Below are 25116 nucleotides of genomic sequence, written 5' to 3'. Positions count from 1 at the left end.
ACTGCACCTTCCCTCCATTCATTTTTTTAGAAAACTGCCACATCAAGGTTCATAGTGAGCAGTTTTAAGTCCCGCCACAAACTCTCTATTGGATTGAACCTCACTAATGTGCTTCTTGCACCAACAGCCTGCTCCAAGCAGATTTAAAGCTCTGCCATATTCTTTACTATTTTGATCTTTAATGGTTGACCTCACTGTACTCTGCAGGCTACTCTGAGTCTTTTTTTAAGTGTTCACATCCTTCCCCTTGAATGGTAGTTTTCAGTAAATTATTTAGAACGTTCTTTTATCTTCACGATGTATTTTTTAAAAACAAAAGAAGCACATGGCGCTTCAGGATACAGGTGTATTTACTGGTCACACTTTTTTAACTACACGCAAATCAGCTCTGTTTAACTTCTAAAGAAAAAATGTGTCTGCACCATTATTACTTGTGAATCTGCTGTTTTAGTTTTATATTATAATTTAGATTCAATTTTAACAATTGTTTTGATGATTAGTGTAAATACAAAAGCCTGATTGCATCCACTGTGCTTCAGAGATGTGAAACAAAAGTTCCCGGGGTGGTGAATACTTGCAGGCGCTGTAGCATTTCCACGTGTCTGCCATTTATCAAACTCAACTGACATGTCTTGTACACCTTACCCCCTAGTCTCAAACCATTCTGTTTGGCTCAGTGAATTCTGGCCTGACAGTAATAAACAGTGTTTATTGTGTGAACGGCGCAGTTTGTCAGTGAAGGGATAACACTTGTTTTCCCCACGTAGAGCTCAATCTGAAGAATACGTCATGCAGTTGCTGTATGTTTCTTCTCCGAACCCCTGTTTTACGTATTTCCTTTACGGTTAATATGAATTGTTAATAGGTTTAATTGTTGATCCACCTGGAATCATTTTGTGGAACTGAATGGTTTTCATCGATATGTTTTTGTTTTTGAATTTTGAATGGTATTGACTGCAATCCGTATGGGTTTTAGTCTGATGCTTAATCCCAAAAAAAGTGTGCACTTAATGTAAATCTGTCCCTCTGTGTGAGTTTGTGTGCCTGCATGCACAGAACTGTGTATATATGAGGGCGTGAGTGTGTTTCTTTGCTTTATCGTGTGCTGTTTTTACTGTTTTGTTGCATACCATGATGTGACTGCTGCAGAGTGCATGTTTGTGCCTGTGTGGGGACGTCATACCAACACCATGAATGTAGATATTGTTAAATCTTTCGTTTTTCTCCAAAGTTCTTTAGTAATTTCTCTGCTTGGCGCTGTCGTCATCGGTTACCTGAAAACCGACTGACAAGACTTCCACGGCTGTCGTTTTGGGTCCACACACAGATGAGGATATGGCAACTATTAATAATCTGTTAGTTAATGAACTGATTTTGACCATTGTGAGTTTAATTACTGACACAAAAAACCAGCGCCGACTATTTAAATCATCTGGGGAGGGAATAAGAAAATCGATTACTGATATTGATAGACGAGTTTGTAAAAGGGATTTGGGAGTTGCCAGGGGAATTGGGGTTGAAATTAAAATGTAATTTTTCCTGTAAATACTGTTTTTGTATCGAGTGCTTATTGTTTTGTTAGTGCTTTAATTTGGAAACCCTCATCTGTGACTTCTGAGGCCAGTGAGTTTTTCACTCACGGGAGAGTTTTCGGTTTAATTCACCTGTTTTTAGTTGTTTCTTCTCTCCCTTACGTCGGTTTATAGAGATATCTAAGACAGCAAAGCTTTACAAGTTTGTACTGCTGATCATTTGACAAAAGTTGATGTTTTCTATAGCTGAGGGTGTTCTTATGTCCTTGTAGTTCAAGTATTTGGGCAAATAAAAAGTAAAAATTTTGAACAGTTTGAAGTGTGTCCTCTGTTTTAACCAGGCGGTGACATGCAGGAAGAAATGCACTCCTGCTGGTGTTGGTCTGGGTCTGTCCCAATGAAGGCAAATCATAAATCATATTTTACAGGTGCTTTGGAGCTGAAACTATTAGCGTATTAATAAATTGGTTGATCAAAACTAAATTTAATCTCAAACTATTTTGATAATGCAACCATTCAAGTCATTTATCATGAAAAAAAACAAAAAAATTCATTAGTTCTGGCTTCTACAATGTTATGTGTCTGACTATTCTCTGTTAAATGATTAAAAACAGAATGGACTTTTAGTCTTGGACTGTCAGTCAGACAAAACAATTTAAACTGGTCAACTTTTGTCAAGATTTTCTGATATTTTACGGACCAAATGTTTAATAAATCAATAAAGAAAGTAATCAACAAATGAAACCATGATAAAATAAATCATCTTGAGTGCGTTTCCAACTGTTTTTAACCGGCGCAGAGTCCAAAAATGAGCTTTTGGACCCAAATTGGGAATCAAATTTAAGTGAATTGCAACATAGGGGCTCCAAACTATAATAATGAAGGTAAAGGTAAACCAGTGTTTAGATAAAGGACCTGGCTCAAGACTAAACCATAAGACCAGAAGATAAAGCAGGTCCTTTATTTATTATTGATAGAAGCTCTGCGGTGTCCACATACTTTTGGCCGCATGATGCATATTGTTGTTACGGATGACCTCATTCAACCGCTCAGGCACGGCTAAACGATCACAGAGAAGGAGCAAAGACCTCATGTTCATTTATTAATGTCTTAAGTGGATGGTAAACGTCCCCGATGCGTCAAATCTGTCAGTAGCACCGGACCTTCAAAATAAAATAAACCTTTATAGGTCCATAGACTGTATAGACCTTTTTAAAGATGTAAACAGTCTAAATGTGTCCTAGTTTATCTCCTGTTGCTGTGTATGTGAATGGCACCAGCAGACAGGAAGTTAAAGGAACAAGGCTGTTGCCTAGCGATGGAATGTAAGGGTTTCACAAATCTCCTAGCAACCACAGCTTTTATTGGCTGCTCTATGGAAATATTGGCTTAAAATAGACTTGTGCTTTGTGAATGCAGGGCTTTTACTTGTAACAAAGTATGTATTTCTAGTGTAGTATCACTACTCTTACTTCAGTAGAGGGTCTGAGTACTTCTTCCACCAATGACTGGTATTCATTTTGCTCATTAAATCTTTTTCCCCAAAAAACTTTATTTCATATCACACTTTTCCATACATTTAAATTTGAAATACACATCGATTTACAAAAAAAAACTCGTTTGAGGAAACATTTGCTTGCATTTGAAACCGTACAAGCTTACAACACATTAACAAGATCTAATAAAATAAAACAACAGAATCACAAGGGTTAACATTTCAACAAAGGGTGTTAAAAGAACACAGGATTGTAAAATAAAGAGCAAGAGGCTTATTTCATATAATTCAATTTAAACAGTTTATGGTGGGTTTGCTGTTCTACCATTTATTCTTGTGCATATGTTATTTTTCCCATAATGAGAATTATGTTCGCCTTTTTTGACAGACCATCCATAAAGATCATCACTTGAAATTTGTTAAACAAATAATCCCAATATTTAATCATCGATTAACATCTTTCCAACACATACCTAACATATCCTCATCACTGCATCACTTTATTTAGTTGTACTATTTAGTTGTACTGTAACTTAGTTCTGTAAGAAATGCTTCTACATTTTTAACACTGTTATCACTTATCGCTCCTTATCACTTATTTAGTTTGTACTTATTTTATTTCAATATGCTGCTAAACTGCACGGTGCGTATTGTTGTATATTGTATAAACCTACGTTTAACCACAATGTCTGTTGCACTCTGTCACATTTAGTTCTTGTTTGATTTATTTTATGTTTTATGCTTTATTTTGATTTGATTATGTTTTTATGCTTAATGTTACTCTGATCCTTTCCCACCGTTGTATTGAAACTGTTGCACAATAATTTCCCTCGGATAAATAAAGCTTCTTGAATCTTGCATCTCGAATCTCATCACACATTTGACAATACCTTTAGGGATGTTACATAGTTTTTAATTTAATTTTAAAAACAGTTTATGGTGGGTTTCCTGTTTATATGCTATTATCCCATAATGAGAACTATGTTCACCTTTTTTGACAGATCATCCATATGAATCATCACTTGAAATTTGTTAATAATCAAACATCTTTCCAAAACACAATTATGACCGAACAAGAGAAGAAACACACGGCTCATCCCACATGTGACAGCGCAGTCTCGGAGCCGGAAGTGAGGCTTTTATTTTGAAGGTTGGAACCGTTGCTGTCGGTTGTTTTATTTTTTCCGTTTGGCTCCTTCTCTGTCGGCCTCCGCGGTGTCGGGCGCGTTTGAAGCGTTAATTTAACCGACACCTGCGACAACACACACTTCAAACCGGGGTTTTTCTTTCACCGGCGGTAAAACAAAGATGGGAGTAGTTGAGGACCAGGTCCGTTATTAACGTGTTTGTGTTCCGTGGAGCGACGCGGCGGTGATGTTTCCTTCATCCGAGAGAAAGTGTCTGTTCCCGGCTGAGTTTTCTGCTTCACAGGGTGAGAGGAAACGTTTAACGGTAGTTCGGTAACAACCGTCAACACCCGCGGTAACGTTCAGTCTTTGTTTTCCTACTAACGTTAGCAAACGGTAGTGAGGCGGTTCAAAAAGAAATAGAAGCGATGTAAAGGGTTTCATTATCATTGTTTATTTATTTATTTGGATTTTTAGTTATCTCCACTCTATTTCATTTACTTATTATTTATATATTTTTTATTTATTCACTTAATTATTAATTCTTTCTTAATTTTCACTTTATCGCTCTATTTTATTTTATTTTTATTTTTATTTTTATTTTTTTATTTACTTGATTATTTATTCTTAAATTCACTTGTTTACTTTTGTTATGTATTTATTTACTTGATTATTTATTCTAAATTTTACTTATTTACTTTTGTTATTTTTTTATTTACTTGATTATTTATTCTTAAATTCACTTATTTACTTTTGTTATTTACTTATTTACTTGATTATTTATTCTTAATGTCACTTATTTACTTTTGTTATTTATTTATTTACTTAAATCGTCATTTATTCTTTCTTAATTTCACTTTTTCACTCTATTTTATTTTCTTATTTGTATTTTTGTTATTTATTTACTTAAATTGTTTTTTACTCTTTCTCAATTTCACTTTCTCTCATTTTATTTACTTATTATTTGTATTTTTTATTTATTTATTTATTTACTTGATTATTTATTCTTTCTTAATTTCACTTATTTTCGCTCTATTTTATTTTCTTATTTGTATTTTTGTTATTTATTTACTTAAATTGTTTTTTACTCTTTCTCAATTTCACTTTCTCTCCATTTTACTTTCTTGCTTATTTGTATTTTTGTTATTTATTTACTAAGATTGTCATCTACTCTTTCTATTTTATTTAAATATTTTTTGTTATTTATTTCTTTGTTTACTTTGATATATTATTTATTCTTTTTTAATTTTACTTTTTTCACTCTTTTTATTGACTTATTATTTAGATTTTTCGTTATTTATGTATTTAGATTATTTATGTTTTCTTAATTTTCCCCTTTTTACTCTTATTTGTATTTTCGTTATTTATTTAAAATTCTAAACTAATTTATATTTTATATGTTGTATACTAAAATATATTAATACGCTAATATTTTTTAAATATAATAAATATATGTAAGAAATTATATATATTTCATAGGAATATATGAGAAATTAATTGTGTTTGTAAGATACTTGCTAAGTAAAGTTAAGAATGTTTTATTAAGTTATAACATAACATATATATAAAGGCAATACACCGTGTACAAAGACTAGTGTTTCTGAATCTGCTGCTATAAACTTTACCTGCAACTGTCACTTTACTATTGTACTTTTGTATAAAATTGCTCTTTCACTAGTTTTAGCGTTTACTTTATGTATTTATTTATTTATTTATTTATTTATGTTTGTCTCTTTTTCATATCTTGGGCTCTGACAACTGTATTTTCTGTGACTTATCCATTCACTTCTATATTTTCCTCTCTTCAACAGAATGAAGACAAATCTGCAACAAGTGTCTGTTTTAAAAGTAAGTATTTTATGTCTTGACCCTTGATGACAGGTTGGAGTTGCCTCGTCTTGTATTACCATGTTGATCGTCTCATGATACATTTTTTGTTTCTTTAAAAATCCTCAGGTCAGCATCTCATTAGCTTGCTATCCAGATTTCCCGCACAGACTTTCAAATGAAAATGGAGGATATGCCCCTGTCAGGCCCAGACAATACCAGGCTGGAGGTGAATGAATATTTATCATTTGTGATAAATGTAACTTTTTAATGACACCCACAGACCGATGTTTAGCCTTTCATTTGTTTCTATGTGGCACCCAGTTTGAATTTGGGATTACATGATCTCATTCTAGGCCTTGGTCCATGACATCTACTCTGAGCTGGTGGAAGATGCCTGTTTGGGCCTGTGTTTCGAGGTGCACCGCGCTGTGAAACAGGGCTATTTCTTCTTGGATGAAACGGACCAAGAGAGCATGAAGGAGTTCGGTTAGTGCCGCGGCTTCCGGTTTCTTCTGACTCATATGTCCTTTCATTATTCTTTGGTGTGTTTCCTTTCAGTGTGTGCCTTTTTTTTTATTACTCTTCCAGAAATTGTGGATCAGCCGGGCGTGGACATATTTGGGCAAGTGTATAATCAGTGGAAAAACAAAGAGTGCGAGTGCCCGAACTGCAAAAGATTGATAGCGGCGTCTCGCTTCGCCCCGCACTTGGAGAAATGTCTTGGCATGGGACGCAACAGCAGCCGCATCGCCAACCGCAGGTCGGTCAGCAGAGGTCATCCAGGACTGATCGACGTTGATCTAAAACGATCGCGATCAGATTGTTTGATTGTTTTGTTTGTTTACATTTCAACAGGCTAGCGAGCAATAACAATATGAGCAAATCGGAGAGTGATCAGGAAGACAACGATGACCTCAACGACAACGACTGGTCATACGGGGCTGAAAAAAAAGGTTCGGTTTAATTTTCATTTCCACGGTGCCGAGAGAATGATACAGTAAAGATACACAAACTAAACAAACTTCTTATTTCTGTGTCGCAGCCAAAAAGAGAAAGTCAGACAAGGTATTTCTGCATTTGTTTCCCCTTTTGAAGACAGAATTCGTTTTATTTGATGTTTGTTTTAATGGGTTTAATCTGAATGATTTTCTTTGTGCAGAATCAAAATTCCCCAAGAAGATCCCGATCTCTAAAACATAAAAACGGTGAGACTATCAGAGGCTTAGCTTTTTGTTTTTATACATGAATGTGTGTGTAAACGTCTGAAATGATGAACTTGGATCTGGCCCGTTCAGCAGACTCGAAGCTCAGGCATTATTTTGGAGATTAGGACATTCTGTTCCTCAAGTTTCCCCACTTCACATTTACTGATCCAGGGCCAAAACGGCAGTACACTGCAATTCTGGGTGAATGTAAAGTCTAAAAGTTGGAAGAGTTTTACAAATTTTAGCCAACAGGGTTCTTTGGTTTAACTGTAAAATTCCAAGTACCTAAACCAAAGATTTCCAGACTTTCGAAGCCTTTACTATAACATCTGAGGATTTTTTTCATTTGACATATTTTAACATTTTTGGTTTACATGAGTGATGTTGTAAATTAAACACCAGATAATGTTGAAAATCAAGCATTTTTCAAGGAGTTTTATGCAAATTCAAGCATTTTCCTAACCTTGAAAACAGAACGCTTACAATTCCAAATTTTCAGAACTTTGTACAAACCCTGATCCAGGCCTCAGGCATGTTGCACAGTAGAAGAACCATGTGCAATAATATATTAAATTATGCATTTATTAATTACTGGTAGGCCTCTTTGTTATGGGGATTCACAAGATAGTTTGATAGTAACCTGTAAAACGAAGAGTTAAAAGAACTCTTTTTGTTTCAGGAGTTTTTCTGTTTGCAAGGGAGGAGCGATTAATATCTATTTAGCTGCACGCCAGAAGTCCAGTTTTGATGCTCTTTTAATGTCATATATGGTGTAAATAAAGAGGATAAACAGCTCTGGGGTTTTTTCCAGGTGAGCTTGGGAGCAGCGTCAGTTCAGAGCCTTACAAGGTGATGAATCTTGCTTTGTTCACGTTGCCTACAAGACCTCAACCTTCTTCTATTTTCTATTGTGTCAGTACAAAATATTGATAATGGTCTCTCTTTTCCATTTCAGTACAACTATAACACGGGCATCAGTTATGAAACTTTAGGACCAGACGAAGTCAGATCCCTTTTAACAACGGTGCGTAGCCTGCATGGATGCACCCAGGCGTCTTATTCCTCTGGATAAACTGTTTTCAATCAGGCAGATGTTGATGATTAACGTTGTGTTTGTTTCTGCAGCAATGCGGGGTCATCTCTGAGCACACCAAAAAGATGTGTACCAGGTAATTACTGCATAATGTATAATAATTATGATGGTGTTGCTGTGTTATTTAATCCAAATTCTGCCAGTGTCTTTATGTCCCTTCTGTGAAACTTTTATCATGAAGACTAAATGACTCCACCAAGGTCTTCATGAAAGTGATCATGCATGTTGGGACTAACTCAGGGGTACACAAGTGGCAACTACTTGCACATTATTGTTTAAAGTTTTTCTGGACCGGTGATTGACTTGTTTTTCATCTCAAAATGAAACCAAAGATCGAGATATTTTTTAGTGGACCACGGAGGACCATGTCAGTGACCAAACTCTAACCTCCCATAACCCAGAACACCTCATTGCTGCTCTGCCCCATCCGATTGGTCACTGATTGCGTCCGCAGCCGTCCGTCCATGCTGCGTCCGTCCCTGTGGCTGCATGTTTGACGCATGAAGCTGTGTCAGGGATGTGTACTGTAATGCCACCTTGTGTCCCACCAGGTCTCAGCGATGTCCCCAGCACACGGACGAACAGAGGAGGGCCGTCAGGGTGTTCCTCCTGGGGCCCTCCGCGTGAGTGTCCTTACCCCCTCCCCACCCCACTCACCCACAAGTGTACCTAACATAAGTCATGTTTGAATGAGTGTTGTGACCAGAGACTATAGCGATGGGCTATTTATCGACTCAGTTGAGTAAGGCAATAACATTAGGAAAACATAGAGATTTTTTATCACTGTGGTCAACCTGAGTTTTGTCCTCCCCGGTCCTAACCAGTCAGCATCTGTGTCTGGTTTCATGTGACAGGCCGTCGCTGCCCGACGCAGACGCTGTGGTGGAGAGCGACAGTTTTGACATTCCAGAGGGACAGACCCTGATGAGTCGCCTGCAGTGGGAAGATTCCCCTGATATTTCACCCACGGACTCGGCCTCATCTAAAGCTAGTAAGTAGTAGTAGTTGTTGTTGAGAGGCGGTGTCAGAGAAGAGGATGCTGTCCAAATTACGACTCACCTTGGCCAAGGCCTCCCACCCACTCTGTGACACCCTGGTCAAAAGCAGGAGCACTTTCAGTTCTATATCTATATCACAGTCAATAGAATTTTTTCACCTCTGTCAGCTGCTTTAAGCCGTAACTATTTATTAATATATATCTGCAACTTTTTAATATTATTGTGTGCAATACTGCAATAGTAATGCAACTGTCCGATACCCCAGTTTATCTACATTATACTCGTTATTTTTTATTAAAGCTGCATTGACATTATACTGCACAATAGTTCATTTTAATGTCAGCATTATTATTTCAACTGTTGTATATATTGTATTGTAATATACATATTTCACATATTTCCTACCTCTATCTTCCACGTATTGGTACTATAGTAACATAATGCACATATTTTTCTTTTCAATTGCAATCCCTATTTCCTGCTTCTATTCCCATATACTGTACATATAAGCTAACATGTACTGCAGCAGAACATACACTTTTCTGTGTATGGAGATTTTGTAACAAACCACATTTCCCCTCAAGGGATCAGTCAAATATTTCTATTCTCTTCTAAATAACAGCTAATGGATCATTTTCTGTCCCACCCGCAGGCACCAACCATTCAGACTCTAGGAGGCCCAAGAAAAAGAAGAGGACGTCTCTTGGTTTGAGCAGTGGTGGAGGAGGAGGAGGAAGAGGAGGAGGAGGTTTGACTGGGGGAGGAGGAGGAGGAGGAGGGGGTGGTTTGACTGGGGGAGGAGGTTTGACTGGGGGAGGAGGAGGAGGTTTGACTGGGGGAGGAGGAGGAGGTTTGACAGGGGGAGGAGGAGGAGGAGGTTTGACTGGAGGAGGAGGAGGAGGTTTGACTGGAGGAGGCAGCAGCAGCAGCAGCTCCTCTCAGAGTAATATCAGCTTATCAACCAAAAAAAAGAGGCCCAAACTCTCAGCACCTTCTATTTCCAGTATCTATGAAGACTTAAACTAGCATCAGCCCCATCTCTTGCCTCATCCCTTCAGTCCCTTTGTTCATACCCACATTTACCGGCCCGAACAGGATGACTTAGCAGTTCTTACTCATTCAGCCTCGACAAGTAAGTCAATTTAACGGACATTTGTACTTACGATTATGAACACGGTGTTCTAAAAATCGTGGCTAAAAGTCAAATCAGGGTATCTGCAGGAACCTATTTGGAAAATTCCACCTTAAAACAGACGCCATCTAGTTTATGAATGAATGGGAATCATCCATATAAATATAGATCCACATGTTTGATAAAGTCATCGTATAGACCATTTCACAGTTGTAAACATAAACTATATCAGTCTATTACCTGTTGCAGTGACGGGGATGACATCAACTTACAGGAAGTGAAAAGAGAAACAACCTGGACCCTATTTCCCTGTGTATTTCTGCGCATGTGACTAATGACAACAACTTTTTTTAAAATTGGTCCAGTATTGAGAGCGATCACGGCAGCCTGGCCGCTGTGAACTGGGCAACAATGTAATCAAAACTAAAACGTCCACTCCATTATGGAAAGATGGAGAAGTTGCCGTTATCCTGCCAAGCTTCGGTGTGTAGCAACTGATGCAGGTCAACAAAGTAACTTTAGCTAATAGCATTAATAGCATTAGCCCATAGCGCAACTAGCCACAACTTCTGCCAAAGGTAATGTTAGTCTATGAAAGCGGAAGTAAAGTGGAGCTCCACATATAGTTGGTTTAATTCAAGAAGTGCACAAAAACAAACCATTATTTGAATTCAAAATGAAAAAAAGCTATGCTACACAACTCTCTCTCTCTCCTTCTCTCTCTCTCTCTCTCTCTCTCTCTCTCTCTCTCTCTCTCTCTCTCTCTCTCTCTCTCTCTCTCTCTCCTTTCAGAATAAGTCATCACCATCTTTCCATAATACAGTTAGACACTTGTAATAACAATAATAAGAGTCTGAGCCTGTCAGTGGCAAAAACAAAGACCGGATGCAGTCAGATCTGGGTATTTTTGGCAATCTGCATTTGAGATACTCTGTAACTGGACATAGTTTCTCTGGCATAGTTAACTACTCTTTATAGTTTAAGGCTTTTTATCAGCTATAGTCACTCAGAAAAGGGGTTTTCGTTAGTCCTAAATTTTTCTTTGTGAGACCTTCAGGTATTCTGTCATTGTTGGCAAACCTGCGACCTGCGACTCTGTTCATTTAACTCTGCACTTCAACCCTTGACATGTAAACTGGACTACTCGTCAGTGTCTTTTAAATGCTAGCATCGTATTGCACAGTTTGTGTGTGTGTGTGTGTGTGTGTGTGTGTGTGCGTGCGCGCGTGCGTGTGTGTGTGTTCATTCATTATATTTTCATAAAACTATGCATCCTAGAATGTGACATTTTTGTGAAAGTACATGTGCCGTTTTAATTATTTAACTTTCTCTTGTTTACATCGACAATATATATTTAATTTTTTATTTGTCACTGCCTATAAAGTGATGTGTGTACTATTTGTGTGTAAAGGCAAATTTTGATATTTGATGAGCCAGATGGCTTCTGGGGCACATGTACAGTACATGTATGTATAACGCGTGAGATGGGGGAAAAAAAAAATCATGACTCAAACGCAGCTTTGTTTTGTTGGTACAAAAACTTGTATGTATTTTCACTCGGTTCATAGATCACATTAAGTGCTGCAGTTCTTTTGTCATTCATGATCGTAAGTGATAAGTCTGTAGGCGTATAACAGTAAAGGATCCATTGCTTTAGAGGTCAGACGTACTTTTAGACTAATCTTGTATCTTTTTTTTGAAATTGTTTTTCTTCTTTTCAAACCTGAAGGCTCTACAGTTTCAGATGTTATTGTAGAGGCAGAAGTGCGTAGTTCTGTACAAGGACGACGTATTCTGTTTGTATTTTCTGTTCTTAGGGACTGTATGGAAATAACTAGGGAGGTAGAGGAGTTAGTCGAATAGTTAGGAATAACCCCAACACCACCTTTCCCATGTCAGCATTTCTGTAACTTCATAAAACGAACAGTCCGACAATCACACCTCAGGCTGTGCTCGATCAGCTGTGCAGTCGGCCGAAGTCTTCCCACTCTTTTAAATGAAAATAATCACTTTTTATGTCAACGGCAGAGTGCGGTGTTTCAGATGCCTTCCGGTAGAGATGGCCTGAAAACTCACGCAGTTATCCCATATTTAAGCGCACGGCGCATAATTGGTGATAACGTGGTATTAATTAGTTCTTTTCAAGCATACCCTCACCCTTTTTTTTTATCAATTCCAGGGAAGTCTTTTGACTCTTCCCATAATATGTATTTTTTAGTTCTGATATGAAATTTATTGTAAAAAAAAAAAAAAAAAGTATGGATAGACCGATAAGCCAGTTTGTCCACCACAGAGCTGCCGCCTGAGCCCGATTCACTAATTTATAGTAAATATAATAATAATAAAAGTTTATTTGGCTGCTCTTTATTCAGAAATAGAGAATATTTGTTAATGTTTTATTTCTTGATTTTGGGGGAAGGGTGTTCCTTTTTCTTCTAAGTCAAAGGGAGGGTTCAAAAAAAGTGTTAATAAAAGCCGCCAAGATAATTTCCGTACAGTCCTTTTTAAATCAAATGCATTCAGCCGATTGTCTCAAATGTCGTGCGCGGGACAATCTGTCAAAGTCTGGTTTATTTCCCACTTTCACGTCTGTTTGTGTCGAGGTCAGTTGTGACTTTGACCGTGCCCTTTTGAACCTTTTCCGGTAAAGTCTCGTGATGTGCACAAAAGATAAATTAACTCTTATATGAGATACTTTGGTGTGTGTTCGATTCCTAAGTCACTTTTTCATGGATGAAGCTACGAGCTAATGTTCACTTGTGGCTCTGCAATAACAAAGTACGCAGTGTTGTTAAAATCTGTGCATGTGGGAGAGTGTCGTGTATGATCTTGATTATTTTCTTCAGTACCATGCATACTGTGTTTGTTTGTTTGTATATAAATAAAAGAAAAACAAGACAACAAACACATACTGAACCAGGTTTGGTTTGAAATGCTTTAATTTGAGACATCACTGAAGCCAAAGCAGTCCAGCATAATCAGGAGGGTTCGACGTCCCCCTCCAAATCTTTAAGTGCCAGATGCACGTTCATCTGATTCATTCTATCATTTTATTTACAGAAGATACTCAACATATTTACAATAGCTTCTCAAAAAGTGTCTATTTTCAGGTCTAGTGATTATTTAAATTAGCCTATTACTACATAGCAACAGTTTGAGCAACAAAAAAATCCTACTTTTTTTTTTTTTTAGCCTTAGCACTGACGCAGCCCGACTCATTCAAATAACACAAAATAACGGTAGTTCGACTTGCACAGAGCACAACAGTGAGTGGTTCCAAAAGATTTAAGATTCTTGCATCTATCAGTTTAATTATACTTTTTTTTTTCACACAGAAACAGTGGCCTAAAAAACGAAGACGGACGAGAAAGCAAAGATAAAAGAGCAGACGAGATAAAGACAGTCTTTACACATGGTGTGAACCACTAAGTCATGTTTGGAGAGGAGCTGAAGTACAGTTCGGTTTGAGGTGAACTTCACTCACTGCGGTTATTTACTCCACATATACTGTACGATCATCTCATCTGCTGTTTTTGTCTTGGTACATGCACAAACGGCCTCACACAGCTACCCACTCACATTCTGCAGGGATCCAATCAGCTGTGGCATTTTCACCAAGCCCCGTTTGGATGAATCCGTTTGTACAGGCGGCACCCACTGCTGTCGTTATTTTTATTTTCCCTCACAACATTCAGCTGTAAGCGTGTGCCCTCTCTCTGCCTTTTCAGCGGCTGTGCATCCCAAATATCAGAAAGCTGAAGAACACAGTGACTCCCACGAGGGAGATGGTCGCGGGGGCGGTGAAGAACTGCCTGTAGTTGATGCGAAAGTACCACACCACGGCCAGTATCACCACAAACACGGGCACCACCAGGCTGCCCGTGCTTATGGCCACGCCGGCAGCCCTGAATCCTCCAGAGACCCCAGACCCGGCTCCAGCCCCGGGCTGAGCCCCTTCCTCTGGAGTATCCTCGTGCAGAGCCTGGGAGATGTGGCAGTGGATCACACTGTTGTGAGTGATGTTAAGGGATAACAGAGTCTTCTTGGGGTCCTGCAGCAACTGGCCCTGGTAGATAAGTTTGATTTGATGCTCCCGACCTGAGAAGTATTTACTGAAGAAGAGAGACGAGAAAGAGGAGTCGTTAAAATGCATATTTAAAGATTAGCCAGCAGCTGCTTAGCTTAGCATAAAGACTGGAAGCAGGGCCTGTCCAAAGTAAGCGTAAACCTCTGTGTCTCATTTAGATTACATTAGGTCTTAAAGTTATACCTAACTGCCAGGACTGAGGTTTCTTGAGTCTCTGCTGGTTGCCTGGCAACCTCGCAGTGATGACAAGAATCAAGGCCAAGAAAGTTTCCCACTCATAAAACCACACAGCGTTGTTTTTACTCAGACATCATGTGTTAATTAGCAGAGCCAGGCTAGCTGTTTCCCACTGTTTCCTGTCTTTATGCTAAGCTAAGCACGGGTGTAGTATATCTTTACATCTAACTCTAAGCAAAGAAGCATATATGTATATATGCTCTGTGTCTTTAGTGGGTGCTTGGGGCTGTTTTACCTTTTCAGTACTCCCACTGTATCCCGTGGTTCTACAACAGCTACCTCCTCCGTGTCATTTAAATACTTCAGACGGACAGAGATGGAAGTGGCAGTAGTAAAAGTAGTGGTGGTGGTGGTGGGGGAGATGGTGCTGGACAACACTGGGATATCCTTTAAAATATTTTTATCTTCATCCTCCGGCAGCTCCTCCTCCTCATCCTCTTCATCATCCTCCTCATCTGAAGTGTGCAGTCTACCGGCCTGTGGTTGTTTGCTCTGTATGTCCAGCAGGAGATCAGTCCTCACACCCTCAGCTCCCTCCCCAGTGCCCTCCCCCTCTCCTCTCTCAGTCCCAGGCTCTCCGTCATCCGGCTTGTTCTCCTGAGAAGGCGGAGGAGTCTGCTGCTCAGGCGTGTCGGCGCTGGGAGACCCTCCGCTGTAGCTGTCGTGGCCCCCTAGTCCGATCAGAGAGGCGTGAGCGCCCACGGTGAGGATGGTGCCCAGTATGTGGTCTCCCCGGTCGGCCACGTGGGTTGAGAGCCAAGCGAAGACGAGGGCCAGGACCAGGAGCAACACACCACCTGCTGCTGTTACCTCATCCTCCACCCCATCCAGCATGGTCAGTGCACACACTGCCATCTCTGTCCTCCAAACCTGAGGACACGACAAACATGACACTATAGCTCAAGTTAAGTTTATTAACATAGCAACATTAAGCACAACTAAACACGTTAAAGGCTACCCAAGTGTAGTTCAACACATACCATTTTCTCATGAGATTACTGTCGCTGAAATGTGATGTTAGTTTCACAAATGATGTCATATTTTTTTATTTTAACTGCAATTTCCCCCAAAAAAATGCACTATCTTTAAAACACAGTTGGGATGGGAGATGCAGTGTGACTCGACATAACTGACATTTTGCATTACCATTTATTATCCCTTTATAATCTCTAGTTGTATATTGCCGTTGTGGTCAATATTGTTCATCAATAAGCTGTGGAAATATTGGATTTACAGGATTTGTATATGCTTAGTGTGACAAAGTACCTTGATTCGTTTTATTTTTTAAATGCACTGGATTCACAAAAACAGATATTACCTCTTGGATTTGACTGAATCATGATATATCAGGGATGCAACTACTTACTTTTAGTTTCATTATCGATTATCGCCAATTATCTTTTAAATTAATAGATCAATTCTTATACAATTATGTTAAATAGGCTTAGAGTGACCTGTTTTGTCCAACCTGGACTGCAAACAAAGCTATTTATTTTTTAACCATTAATTAAGTTTAGGGCTGCAACTAATGATTATTGATCATCATCTTTGTCGATTATTCGATCGGTTGTTTGGTCTCTAAAATGTCAGAAAACAGTGAAAAATGTTCCCAAAGCCCAAGAAGAAGTCCTCAAATGTCTTATTTTGTCCAGTGCTCACTGATATTCACTTTACTGTCATGGAGGAGGGAAGAAACAAGAGAATATCCATATTTGAGAAGCTGAAATCGGAGAATTCAGACTTTTATTTCTTTTAAAAAAACTATTCAAACAGTTAATCTCTTATCAAAATAGTGGCAAATTGAATAGTTGACAACTAAATCGATTAATCTTCACAGTTCGACAGGAGATGAAGAAAAGCAGTGAATCTCCACAACTGAGAAACTGGAAATATGTTCTTTTATTGTTGTGACAGAAGATGGGGGCTCTTACATCCATACGTCCCACCCGTGGCCTATATGACAGTCGACCACTTCCTGTTCCTGCTTCTCTTGGTCAATGTAAGACAATGTAATGAACTGGTTACAAAGTTAAACCATCATCCTCTTTAAAAACAACCTTGCAGCCAAGGTGCAGTTATATTGTGATTAAGTCCCTGCACATCCAGACAAGGCTTCTTTATAAAGCGACACCCATCACTCGGGTTTCTACACGTATAACAACATTATAGAGACATTATTTACATAAACATGCTTTGACTATAAGCAAGATTAGTGGCAGATGAACTTCCCTTCAACGACGTGTAAACGTTACCGGTGTTATTTATGGCGAAAGTTACTCAACGTATAGATCCGCAGCAGCTATCAGGGTCAACAGCTGTTTAATGTAGCTGTGTCCAAACACGCAGCCGGTCCTGTCACCAGTGATTTATTACGCCACCAGTCTTTAAACTCCACATTTAGACCAAAACAAATACAAGTATAAAGCCTAATATTAAGTGCTGCTCACTTGTTATGTTGTAGTTTATGTGGCTAGTTAGCGAGCTAAGTTAGCATGCTAGCTTCAAAAGAAAAACGACCTTCGGCTGTTGAGGACTCTCGCCGCTCGGTTTTGTTTTTGTCTTAAAGTTTATCTTTTTAACGACGACTGTGAGGTTGTTTTTATTAAAACAGCACCGGTGTCAAAACGAAATCTTACCTGCCAGCTGTTAAAAAATCAGAGCATGTTTGAAGACGAGGCTCAACGCTAACAGTTAGCAGTTACACATAATAAACACAGAGGCGGCCTGACGTCATGACGTCGGGCAGTTGAGGGAGCGCCTGTTGTTGAGACGGGACCGCGTTGGTGTTGAGACGGGACCGCGCTTGTTGTTGAGACGGGAACGCGCCTGTTGCTCCTCACAACAATCAAACTCAAACAATAATAACTACAGATAGATAAATATACATAAATATATAAATATTAACGGTGTGGTGTTTACTATGTTGGTGATTTAGAAGAATAATGCATTTAAGTACACATTTGAGGTACTTGTACTTTACTGGAGTCCTTTATATCCATGAAATGTATATTTCTAATATTTAAAGGTTGAATATGGAGAATGAGCAGAACTCCGCCATCTAGTGTCTCATGATCGTAGTCGCAACAACAGGAAATAACTCCAGCAGTCGGGTTGCCAGGTTTGTCAGTAGCCTACAGGAGTCAGTTTGAGCCTGTTTGAACCATAGACTGTATCAATGAATTATTAATATATAATATGAATCATTATACAGTCTATGGTTTGAACCCATCCCCTCCTGCAAATGGTATTGCAGAGGAGTTTGACTGACGGTTAGCGTTACAGCTAAGTAAACGTAAAAGTTAGCTTACCGATCAAGGAGAAACGTAGCCGTTTCTGCGTGTGTTTGAATACTTTAGAACTCCTTTATCTCAGTCCATGGAGTGAATGTTTGGCCTATATTGACTCTTGTGTTTACCTGTCTCTGGTCACTCAGCTGCTGGGACAGATAAGCAGCTGCAGGATTGGCAAACTGCATTTCACTCAGTGCCAGCCTACAGTAGCTGCATCCAACAACAGACAACCCTGGTAACCTGCAATGCCGGCTGCTTAATGGCTGGTACAATGTAAACAGAACATGACAGAAAGTCAGTGTCAAACCCACAAAAACATTTTTTAAATATTGATTCAGACTAAATATATGTTTTCATTGAAAAGCAATACTTTCATTCTGTTCCCCTCAAAACGCCCCGTGGGTTTATTATTATTTTTTTTAAATATTGCTTTTAATAAAGATTCTAAATATTCAACTTTTAAATACAATTAAAACAGAAAACAAAAGCAATTAAAAGTATAATAAACAAAAATGATCGTAACATTGCAGGCAGACAAAAAAACAAACAAAGAAAAAAAACACAATGACATCAATTCATTAAATTTACAAATTTGAAAAAAATGAATATAACTAATAAACAGCATAACTCATTTTAATCCCTTCCCTTCTCCATAATTAGAAGCCTTTTTATTATTTATTATATTTGTAATAATCATCGTTTATAATATATGATCAATCGTGACACTTTCAACTGCCACTCCACTGCATTTCAGAAATAAATATCGTCCTTTTAGATGGAGGACGGAAAATGACTAGGTATCAATGAAAAAATAAAAAATAAAAAGTTATAAATTAATAAATTATTAGAAAAGATGTTTAAATAAATATGGAGATAAATAGATACATGCAACATAAATCCCCAAAGCAATTTAAGTCAAAAGCAACTGGACTTGGTTATGAAATGTCTTCCTGACAAATAACCAAGTCCAGTTGCTTTTGACTGAAATTGCTTTGGGGATAACGATGACCTGGACAAATGAGAACATCCACAGGCTCATGCAACATAAAAAAATATCTTAAACTCATTTTGTGCTACATTTATTTATTCATTTTTGTGTCTGTATGTTACTGTGGAAGGAGGTCCTGGCCTCAAAGCAGGATTGTTCCGTCAGTTCATTTATCTCCTACTTAATAATCACATTTTATTTATTTATGTATTTTTTTGCTTAATAATAAATAAAATAATAAGGAATTGAAATAAACTGAAATAATGTAGTGCAGCTAAAAATATCCCTTAAATTGGAGTGAAGTAAAAGTGTAAAAGTATCGTTATTGCTATAGTTATTTGCACATTTATCACTTAAATGCAAAATAACAACATTTATTCCAACCCTAATATTACTACCACTGTTCTTTCGAGTACTAATAGAGCATATTTCTCATATGGTAATGTGTATTGTGTAATTCAACCATATACATAGAATTACTCTATATTTATTTTTGCTTGCACTTCTCATGCAAAACTACAATTTTCATGCAAAACCACAATTTAAGATCTAAAGTCACAGTAGCGTCCCATCGTTTCGTAGCAGCAGGTAATCCCTCACAGAGCTGGGAATGTCCAGTTCACTGACCGCCGGGAAACATCGGCCTCCGAGGTGCAGGCGTAAAGCACATCGACAGAGGTGCTGCAGAGAGCGAGGCTGACTGCTCCGCTGACGCACCAAGTCGAAGAAAGACCTGTGTCTCTGAGGGGAGCGAAGGGACAAACAAGAAAAAACACTTCACGTTGCCCGGTGGTAAACAAGAAGAGAAGAGGCGACGTAAACGCTGCTCACCTCGTAAATCTCCTGGGACAGAGAGTCCATCCACTCGCAGGCAGGGATGGATGTGTACGAGTTCAGCATCACCTCCAGAGTGGCCGGGGAGAGGACACACTGCTTCAACATCTGGAGAGAGGACAGACAAAGTCATACTGTCCGGCTGAAAGATTTACCCGAGAGGATTTCAGAATGCTTTTAAGTCAAACTACATTTTAGTTCCTAGCCTACGTTACAGTTTTTTTTGATTGCTTTGACCTGGTTGAAGAAACTGGTAACCTCTCAGTCTTCATCATCACTCTCTCAGCAGAGCAAAAGACACCTCTTGCAAGTGAGTTAACCCATTGTCATTGATTTGACACACTTCCTGCACCCTTTTGCAAATCAGTTAACGCAGATGTCATTCAAGCAGTCCAAACTCCAGTGCTTTAGCTGTGGTAACCAGACAGAACATATATGTTCCCATCTCTTAGACACTTCTTGACCAGTTTGAAATCACTGAAGCACCTGTTTGACACTGCTTCACAAAACTTTTCAATTTGCAATCAGTCTGCAGACTTCCTCCATACTCTCCATTTTTAAATCCTATAGAGGAATTCTTCAGTGCATGGAGATGGAAGGTTTACGATCATCGCCCCTATGACCAGATGCCCTTGACCGATGCAATGACCACTGCTGCCCAAGATATAGATGCAGAGGCATGCCAAGGCTGGATCAGGCATGCAAGAAGATTTTTCCCTGGGTGCATCGCAAGATAAAATATTGAGTGCGATGTAGATGAGGCCATGTGGCCCATTTGTCAAGAGAGAATTGACTAGAAGAGATTTTTTTCTTGATTGTACAGAATTTTTATTTTTATTTTCCTTATGTCTTACACAGTCATGGAATTTTATACTATATATGTGGTTTCTGTTGGAATGTTTCATTTCTTAGCCACAATCTCAAAAAAAAAGAATGAATACTGCATTCAATAAAATTTGAAAAATCATTGTGTATGATTCTGGATCTATGTTTTGCAAGAAAGCAAATTGGCACTGCTATGTAAGCTGCTGACCAGTAATGCAGCACTGATTCACATTGAGAGCGGAAGTTTGTATTTTGATGCCCCTTGTCTAATGACTGATTGGAAGTGTTTATGCACTTGTGTGCAAGTTGTGTTGTTTGAGGGCAAAATTTGCTTTTGGTCCATATTTTAAATGTTTTGGCGGAGGTAGAGCCTTTTGCAGGCAAAATGAGTCATTTTGACCGTTGGTGCCACTGTTTAGGCGTTTGCGTTAACAGTTTTGAAAAATGTGGATTTTGAGTCGACTACTGCGTCAAAGCAATCAAAAAAAACTGTAACGTAACAAGATATAAAAGCCCAATGATTTAATTTTTGCATAAAGGTTCATCAGTTATTGATGTGGTTTGTCTCTTTTGATTGGTTCTTTCAGCCTGTGGCTTCAGTTTCAAGATGTTTTTCTTCACATAGCGAAAAGAGAGCTGAGGAAGGCAAAGCTCTTGATCTACCGGTCAATCTTTGTTCCTACCCTCACCTGTGGTCATGAAAGCTGGGTCATGACCGAAAAAACGAGGTCGCGGGTACAAGCGGCCAAAATGTGTTTCCTCAGGAGGGTGGCTGTAGTCTCCCTTAGAGAGAGGGTGAGAAGTTCAGCCATCCGTGAGGAACTCGGAGTAGAGTCGCTGCTTCTTTGCGTTTAAAGGAGCCAGTTGAGGTGGTTCAGGATCATCTAGTAAGGATGCCCCCTGGGCGCCTCCCTAGGGAGGTGTTCCAGGCACGTCCAGCTGGGAGGAGGCCTCGGGGAAGACCCAGGACTAGGTGAAGAGATTATATCTCCACACTGGCCTGGGAACGCCTCGGGATCCCCCAGTTAGAGCTGGTTAATGTGGCCCGGGAAAGGGAAGTTTGGGGTCCCCTGCTAAAGCTGCGGCCCCGGAGACCTGATCCAGGATAAGCGGTTGAAGATGAGATGAGATGAGATAGCGATGCCTGACAAAAGTTCATGATCTATAAACTCTGTGCTGACTGTGCAGGTCCTGTATCAGATAGTGTTTCCCTCCTGCAGGGTGTTTAGGGTTTAGTTTATGTAGTGTTGAGGCGTATAGATGATTGGTTGGGTTCAGGTTACTTTGAAGGGAAACACTGAATTTCAACCGTTTCTGTTACCGTTTACCCGCCTGTCGACCAGACGTGCATTAGAAAACAACAACATGAACATGCATCAGTATCTCAGTGTGGTTGTTTTTACCTTTGGTGAAACCGGCTGGGCTCCATGGTTCAGAAGACACTGAGCTATTGCTTCTGGTTGCTGATCCGGGTAATCTTCAACCGCCTTAAAGAACAAGTAGAAAAGTGTCAATCCATCTGCACAATCTTATAATAATATCTCTACGTGATCAGTCAGATCCTAAACTTCACATCTGCTACTGCTACCTGTATCAGACAGTCCATCGGTGTGTATCCTGCACAGTTGACCACATCTGCCTTGGCTCCATGCTGCAGAAGGACGTTCACAATCCGCGGGCTGCAGTTTGAACAGGCGTTGTGCAGAGGGGTGTGCTGCTTCCGGCCTGCAGTTCTGGGGTCAGCTCCCGCACCCAGCAGCTTTTGAACCACACGTAAATATCGACCGGCCTCAGAGGGCCTTTCAGCACCGGAGCAGGCAGCGTTCAGTGGGGTCTCCCCCTCTTGATTCGTGGCGGCCACGTCTGCTCCGTGTCTGAGGAAGAGCTCCACGTGCTCCTCCAGGCCTCGCCGGGCGCCCACGTGCAGAGGTGTGAGCCTCGACTCCCTCATCCTCACACTGACCTCTGCACCGGCGTCCAACAGCAACTCGGCACATCTGGAACGAGAGAAAACACCCAGTCTTTAAAGCTTTCTTGGAGGAAAGAAGATGAAAGATATTTCGATTCAGGGAAATTCTTAAAGTCTTAAAGAAAAATGACATATTCCTGAATTCTCGGTGAACCATTTGTCTTTATAATTATACTTATTATATAATTTTATAAATAATATAATAAATAATTATTTATATACTTATGTAATTATACGTTTTTTAATTAGACTTTTATTACCACAAAAGGAGGAAATTACTTTTTAAAGATGACGCATGTTTGCACAGTAAAAGAAGGTTAACATTAAACAGACCTTCAGTTAACCCAGTGGTGAAACTGGGCCTAATAGAGATTATTTATATATAGTATAAATGGTCAGGTGTGACTCACTGGAAGGACTGGGCGGAGGAGCAGAGGTTAAGAGGAGCGCTGCCATCTGCAGCCAGCAGTTCAGGATCTGCTCCATGAGAAAGCAGCAGCTGGACACAGACGGCGTGGCCGCCCATACAAGCATCATGGAGGGCTGTGTTTCCTCCGGGGTCAGCGTTCACCTCAGCCCCACGAAACAGCAGCTCCTCCACGCACCCCGAGTGTCCTCTGCTGGCAGCCAGGCGTAAGGCTGAAGTCTGCTTCACTTTGGAGCTCAGTGTCCACATGCCTGACAAGAACAGAAAGGCGGTTTAAAGGGATGGTTTGGATATTTTATAGTGGGGTAAGATAAGGTGCTTATCGATAGTCAGTGTGCTACCTACAGTGGATGGCGGCCTGCACGCTCCCAGTTTGAAGAAGCAGGCAGGAGAACTTAGCTTGTCATATGATGCCATTGGGCCCAAAAATACCTTTTTCCCCATTGACTTACATGGTGAAAAAGATGTTTGTAAATCCGGGGATACCTTTATGTTCGAGCACTACAGCCCTCGCCAAATGACCTGTTTCACTATCAGAATCTCTTCCGATAACACTTTAAAAGTCAAGAAGAGCGGCACCATTAAACCATTAAATCCCCATTCACGTTAGCCGGAGCGCTCAACTGGAAGTAGTCTGGAAGTCTCTAGTGTGCATGCTCTATGGGCCCCATAATGCAGAACTAGTGCCACTGAACAACTTTCATAGGAATGAATGGAGCTCTCCCTTAAACGCTGTTTCCAGTTCTCTTCATGGTATTTTATCCACCTAAAAAAGATCAACATTACGTTAAGATAAGTAGTTATTATCAATCCAAATCCAATCCATTAAGTGTGTGCTGGGTTTATAATATTTTCACCACTTTAACTTGCCATCAGACTTCCATGTTTAAGGTAACGTGGTGGGGACTGTAGCAATTGTATGCTCTCACCAAACTCCATTGACAAAAACACAAATTTTACCTTGCAGAACACAGGAGTTGTTGTTTTACCGCTGCCTGGAGTGGTTAGTTCTAGTGGTCGATTTGTTACTTCTTAACTCACTTAAAACACCAAAGTTACACAATAACACAAACAAACGACTGATCGAAGCAGCAGTAGAGCTGTAACTCCCTTTTCAGTTAGGTAAAAAAATTCTGTAGGTAAAATATATTCAGCTGCTGTCCACCGTAGTGCTTCTCCAAACTGGGAGTGTACCATGTACTGTAGGTAACACACTCACTGTGGAGAAGTACCTCATACAACTCCCCTTCAAAAGATCTGAACTGTCCCTTTTACAGCATTTATGTGAGATTATCAGAGGTCGTACCCATCTCTGGAGCCCACATCATCTCCTCATGCACCGTCTCCATCAGAGCGTTGACCATTGCAGGGTCCTTCAGCACTGCATACACTCCTTTCATGTCCCCACACATGAAGGTGTTGTGGATGGCCGTGTCTCTGCATCGAACCTGGCGTGGAGGGGCCCGGACCTCCTGGAGCCGCTGCTGCTGCTGCTGCCTGGGAGGAGGTCTCGGGGCCCGGGGCAACGGGGCCCTTGTCATAGCTCTCCTATGAGCCAACGCTCGCCGAGCATCCTCCCACTCCTGAAGCTCCTGCTCCAGTCTCAGGGAGCGCAGTGAGGTAGAAGTGAACGCAAACGTGTCCTTTGACATGTCGCCTTAAAGTGAGAGCAAGGAGAGAGAGGAGAGAATTAACATTTGACAAATTGCAAGAAAAAAAAGGCATGTTAGAAAGTAGAATTTATGCCGCTTTCCTGTAAGTCCTCAAATGAAAATCTCTAAAGCACCAAGGTCTTTCTTTCCTCTTAAACACTGTGCAGTTACTGTTTAGAGAAATGTCACCCTGCAGCTTTTACTCACCCTTTACTGGAAAGGCAGTGAGTCACAAGGGTCAAAGCAGAATTCAAGTAAAAGAAGACATAGTTGAAATATGTCTTGATTGCCTTTTATGTCAAATGTTGCTCCAAATGAAATGCCCTTCCTTCCTTTATGGACGCAGTCACAAGCTTGTTACTCAAATACAACTTCAGCACTGGTTATAAATAGAT

At 39.8% G+C, this 25116-nt stretch overlaps 3 protein-coding genes across 3 annotated transcripts; 1 reads left to right on the top strand and 2 right to left on the bottom strand.

The window, feature by feature from the left end:
* Positions 1 to 6156: 6156 nt before the first annotated feature.
* On the top strand, positions 6157 to 13230 carry atxn7l3a (ataxin 7 like 3a). The gene is made up of 13 exons (XM_083931804.1): positions 6157 to 6210; positions 6338 to 6470; positions 6573 to 6744; positions 6840 to 6937; positions 7027 to 7049; positions 7144 to 7189; positions 8001 to 8038; positions 8145 to 8213; positions 8315 to 8358; positions 8834 to 8905; positions 9137 to 9273; positions 9933 to 9995; positions 10140 to 13230. Exons 1-13 carry the CDS (start codon positions 6160 to 6162, stop codon positions 10304 to 10306), a joined length of 1113 nt encoding a protein of 370 aa, XP_083787930.1. The 5' UTR covers positions 6157 to 6159; the 3' UTR covers positions 10307 to 13230.
* A 122-nt stretch (positions 13231 to 13352) lies between these two features.
* On the bottom strand, positions 13353 to 17573 carry tmub2 (transmembrane and ubiquitin-like domain containing 2). Its single transcript, XM_083932112.1, has 3 exons — positions 17373 to 17573; positions 14972 to 15606; positions 13353 to 14524 (listed from the first exon to the last, which is right to left on the bottom strand). The coding sequence occupies exons 2-3, from the start codon at positions 15589 to 15591 to the stop codon at positions 14137 to 14139; spliced, it is 1008 nt and encodes a 335-aa protein (XP_083788238.1). The 5' UTR covers positions 15592 to 15606; positions 17373 to 17573; the 3' UTR covers positions 13353 to 14136.
* A 1453-nt stretch (positions 17574 to 19026) lies between these two features.
* asb16 (ankyrin repeat and SOCS box containing 16) lies at positions 19027 to 25065 on the bottom strand. Its single transcript, XM_083931998.1, has 7 exons — positions 24929 to 25065; positions 24376 to 24726; positions 23053 to 23320; positions 22262 to 22670; positions 22077 to 22160; positions 19846 to 19956; positions 19027 to 19755 (listed from the first exon to the last, which is right to left on the bottom strand). The coding sequence occupies exons 2-7, from the start codon at positions 24719 to 24721 to the stop codon at positions 19570 to 19572; spliced, it is 1404 nt and encodes a 467-aa protein (XP_083788124.1). The 5' UTR covers positions 24722 to 24726; positions 24929 to 25065; the 3' UTR covers positions 19027 to 19569.
* Between the last annotated feature and the right edge of the window lie 51 nt (positions 25066 to 25116).

This window comes from Echiichthys vipera (assembly GCF_963691815.1).
Source record: "Echiichthys vipera genome assembly, chromosome: 17".
Taxonomy (NCBI): domain Eukaryota; kingdom Metazoa; phylum Chordata; class Actinopteri; order Perciformes; family Trachinidae; genus Echiichthys; species Echiichthys vipera.
This window is presented reverse-complemented; position numbering and strand designations above follow the sequence as displayed.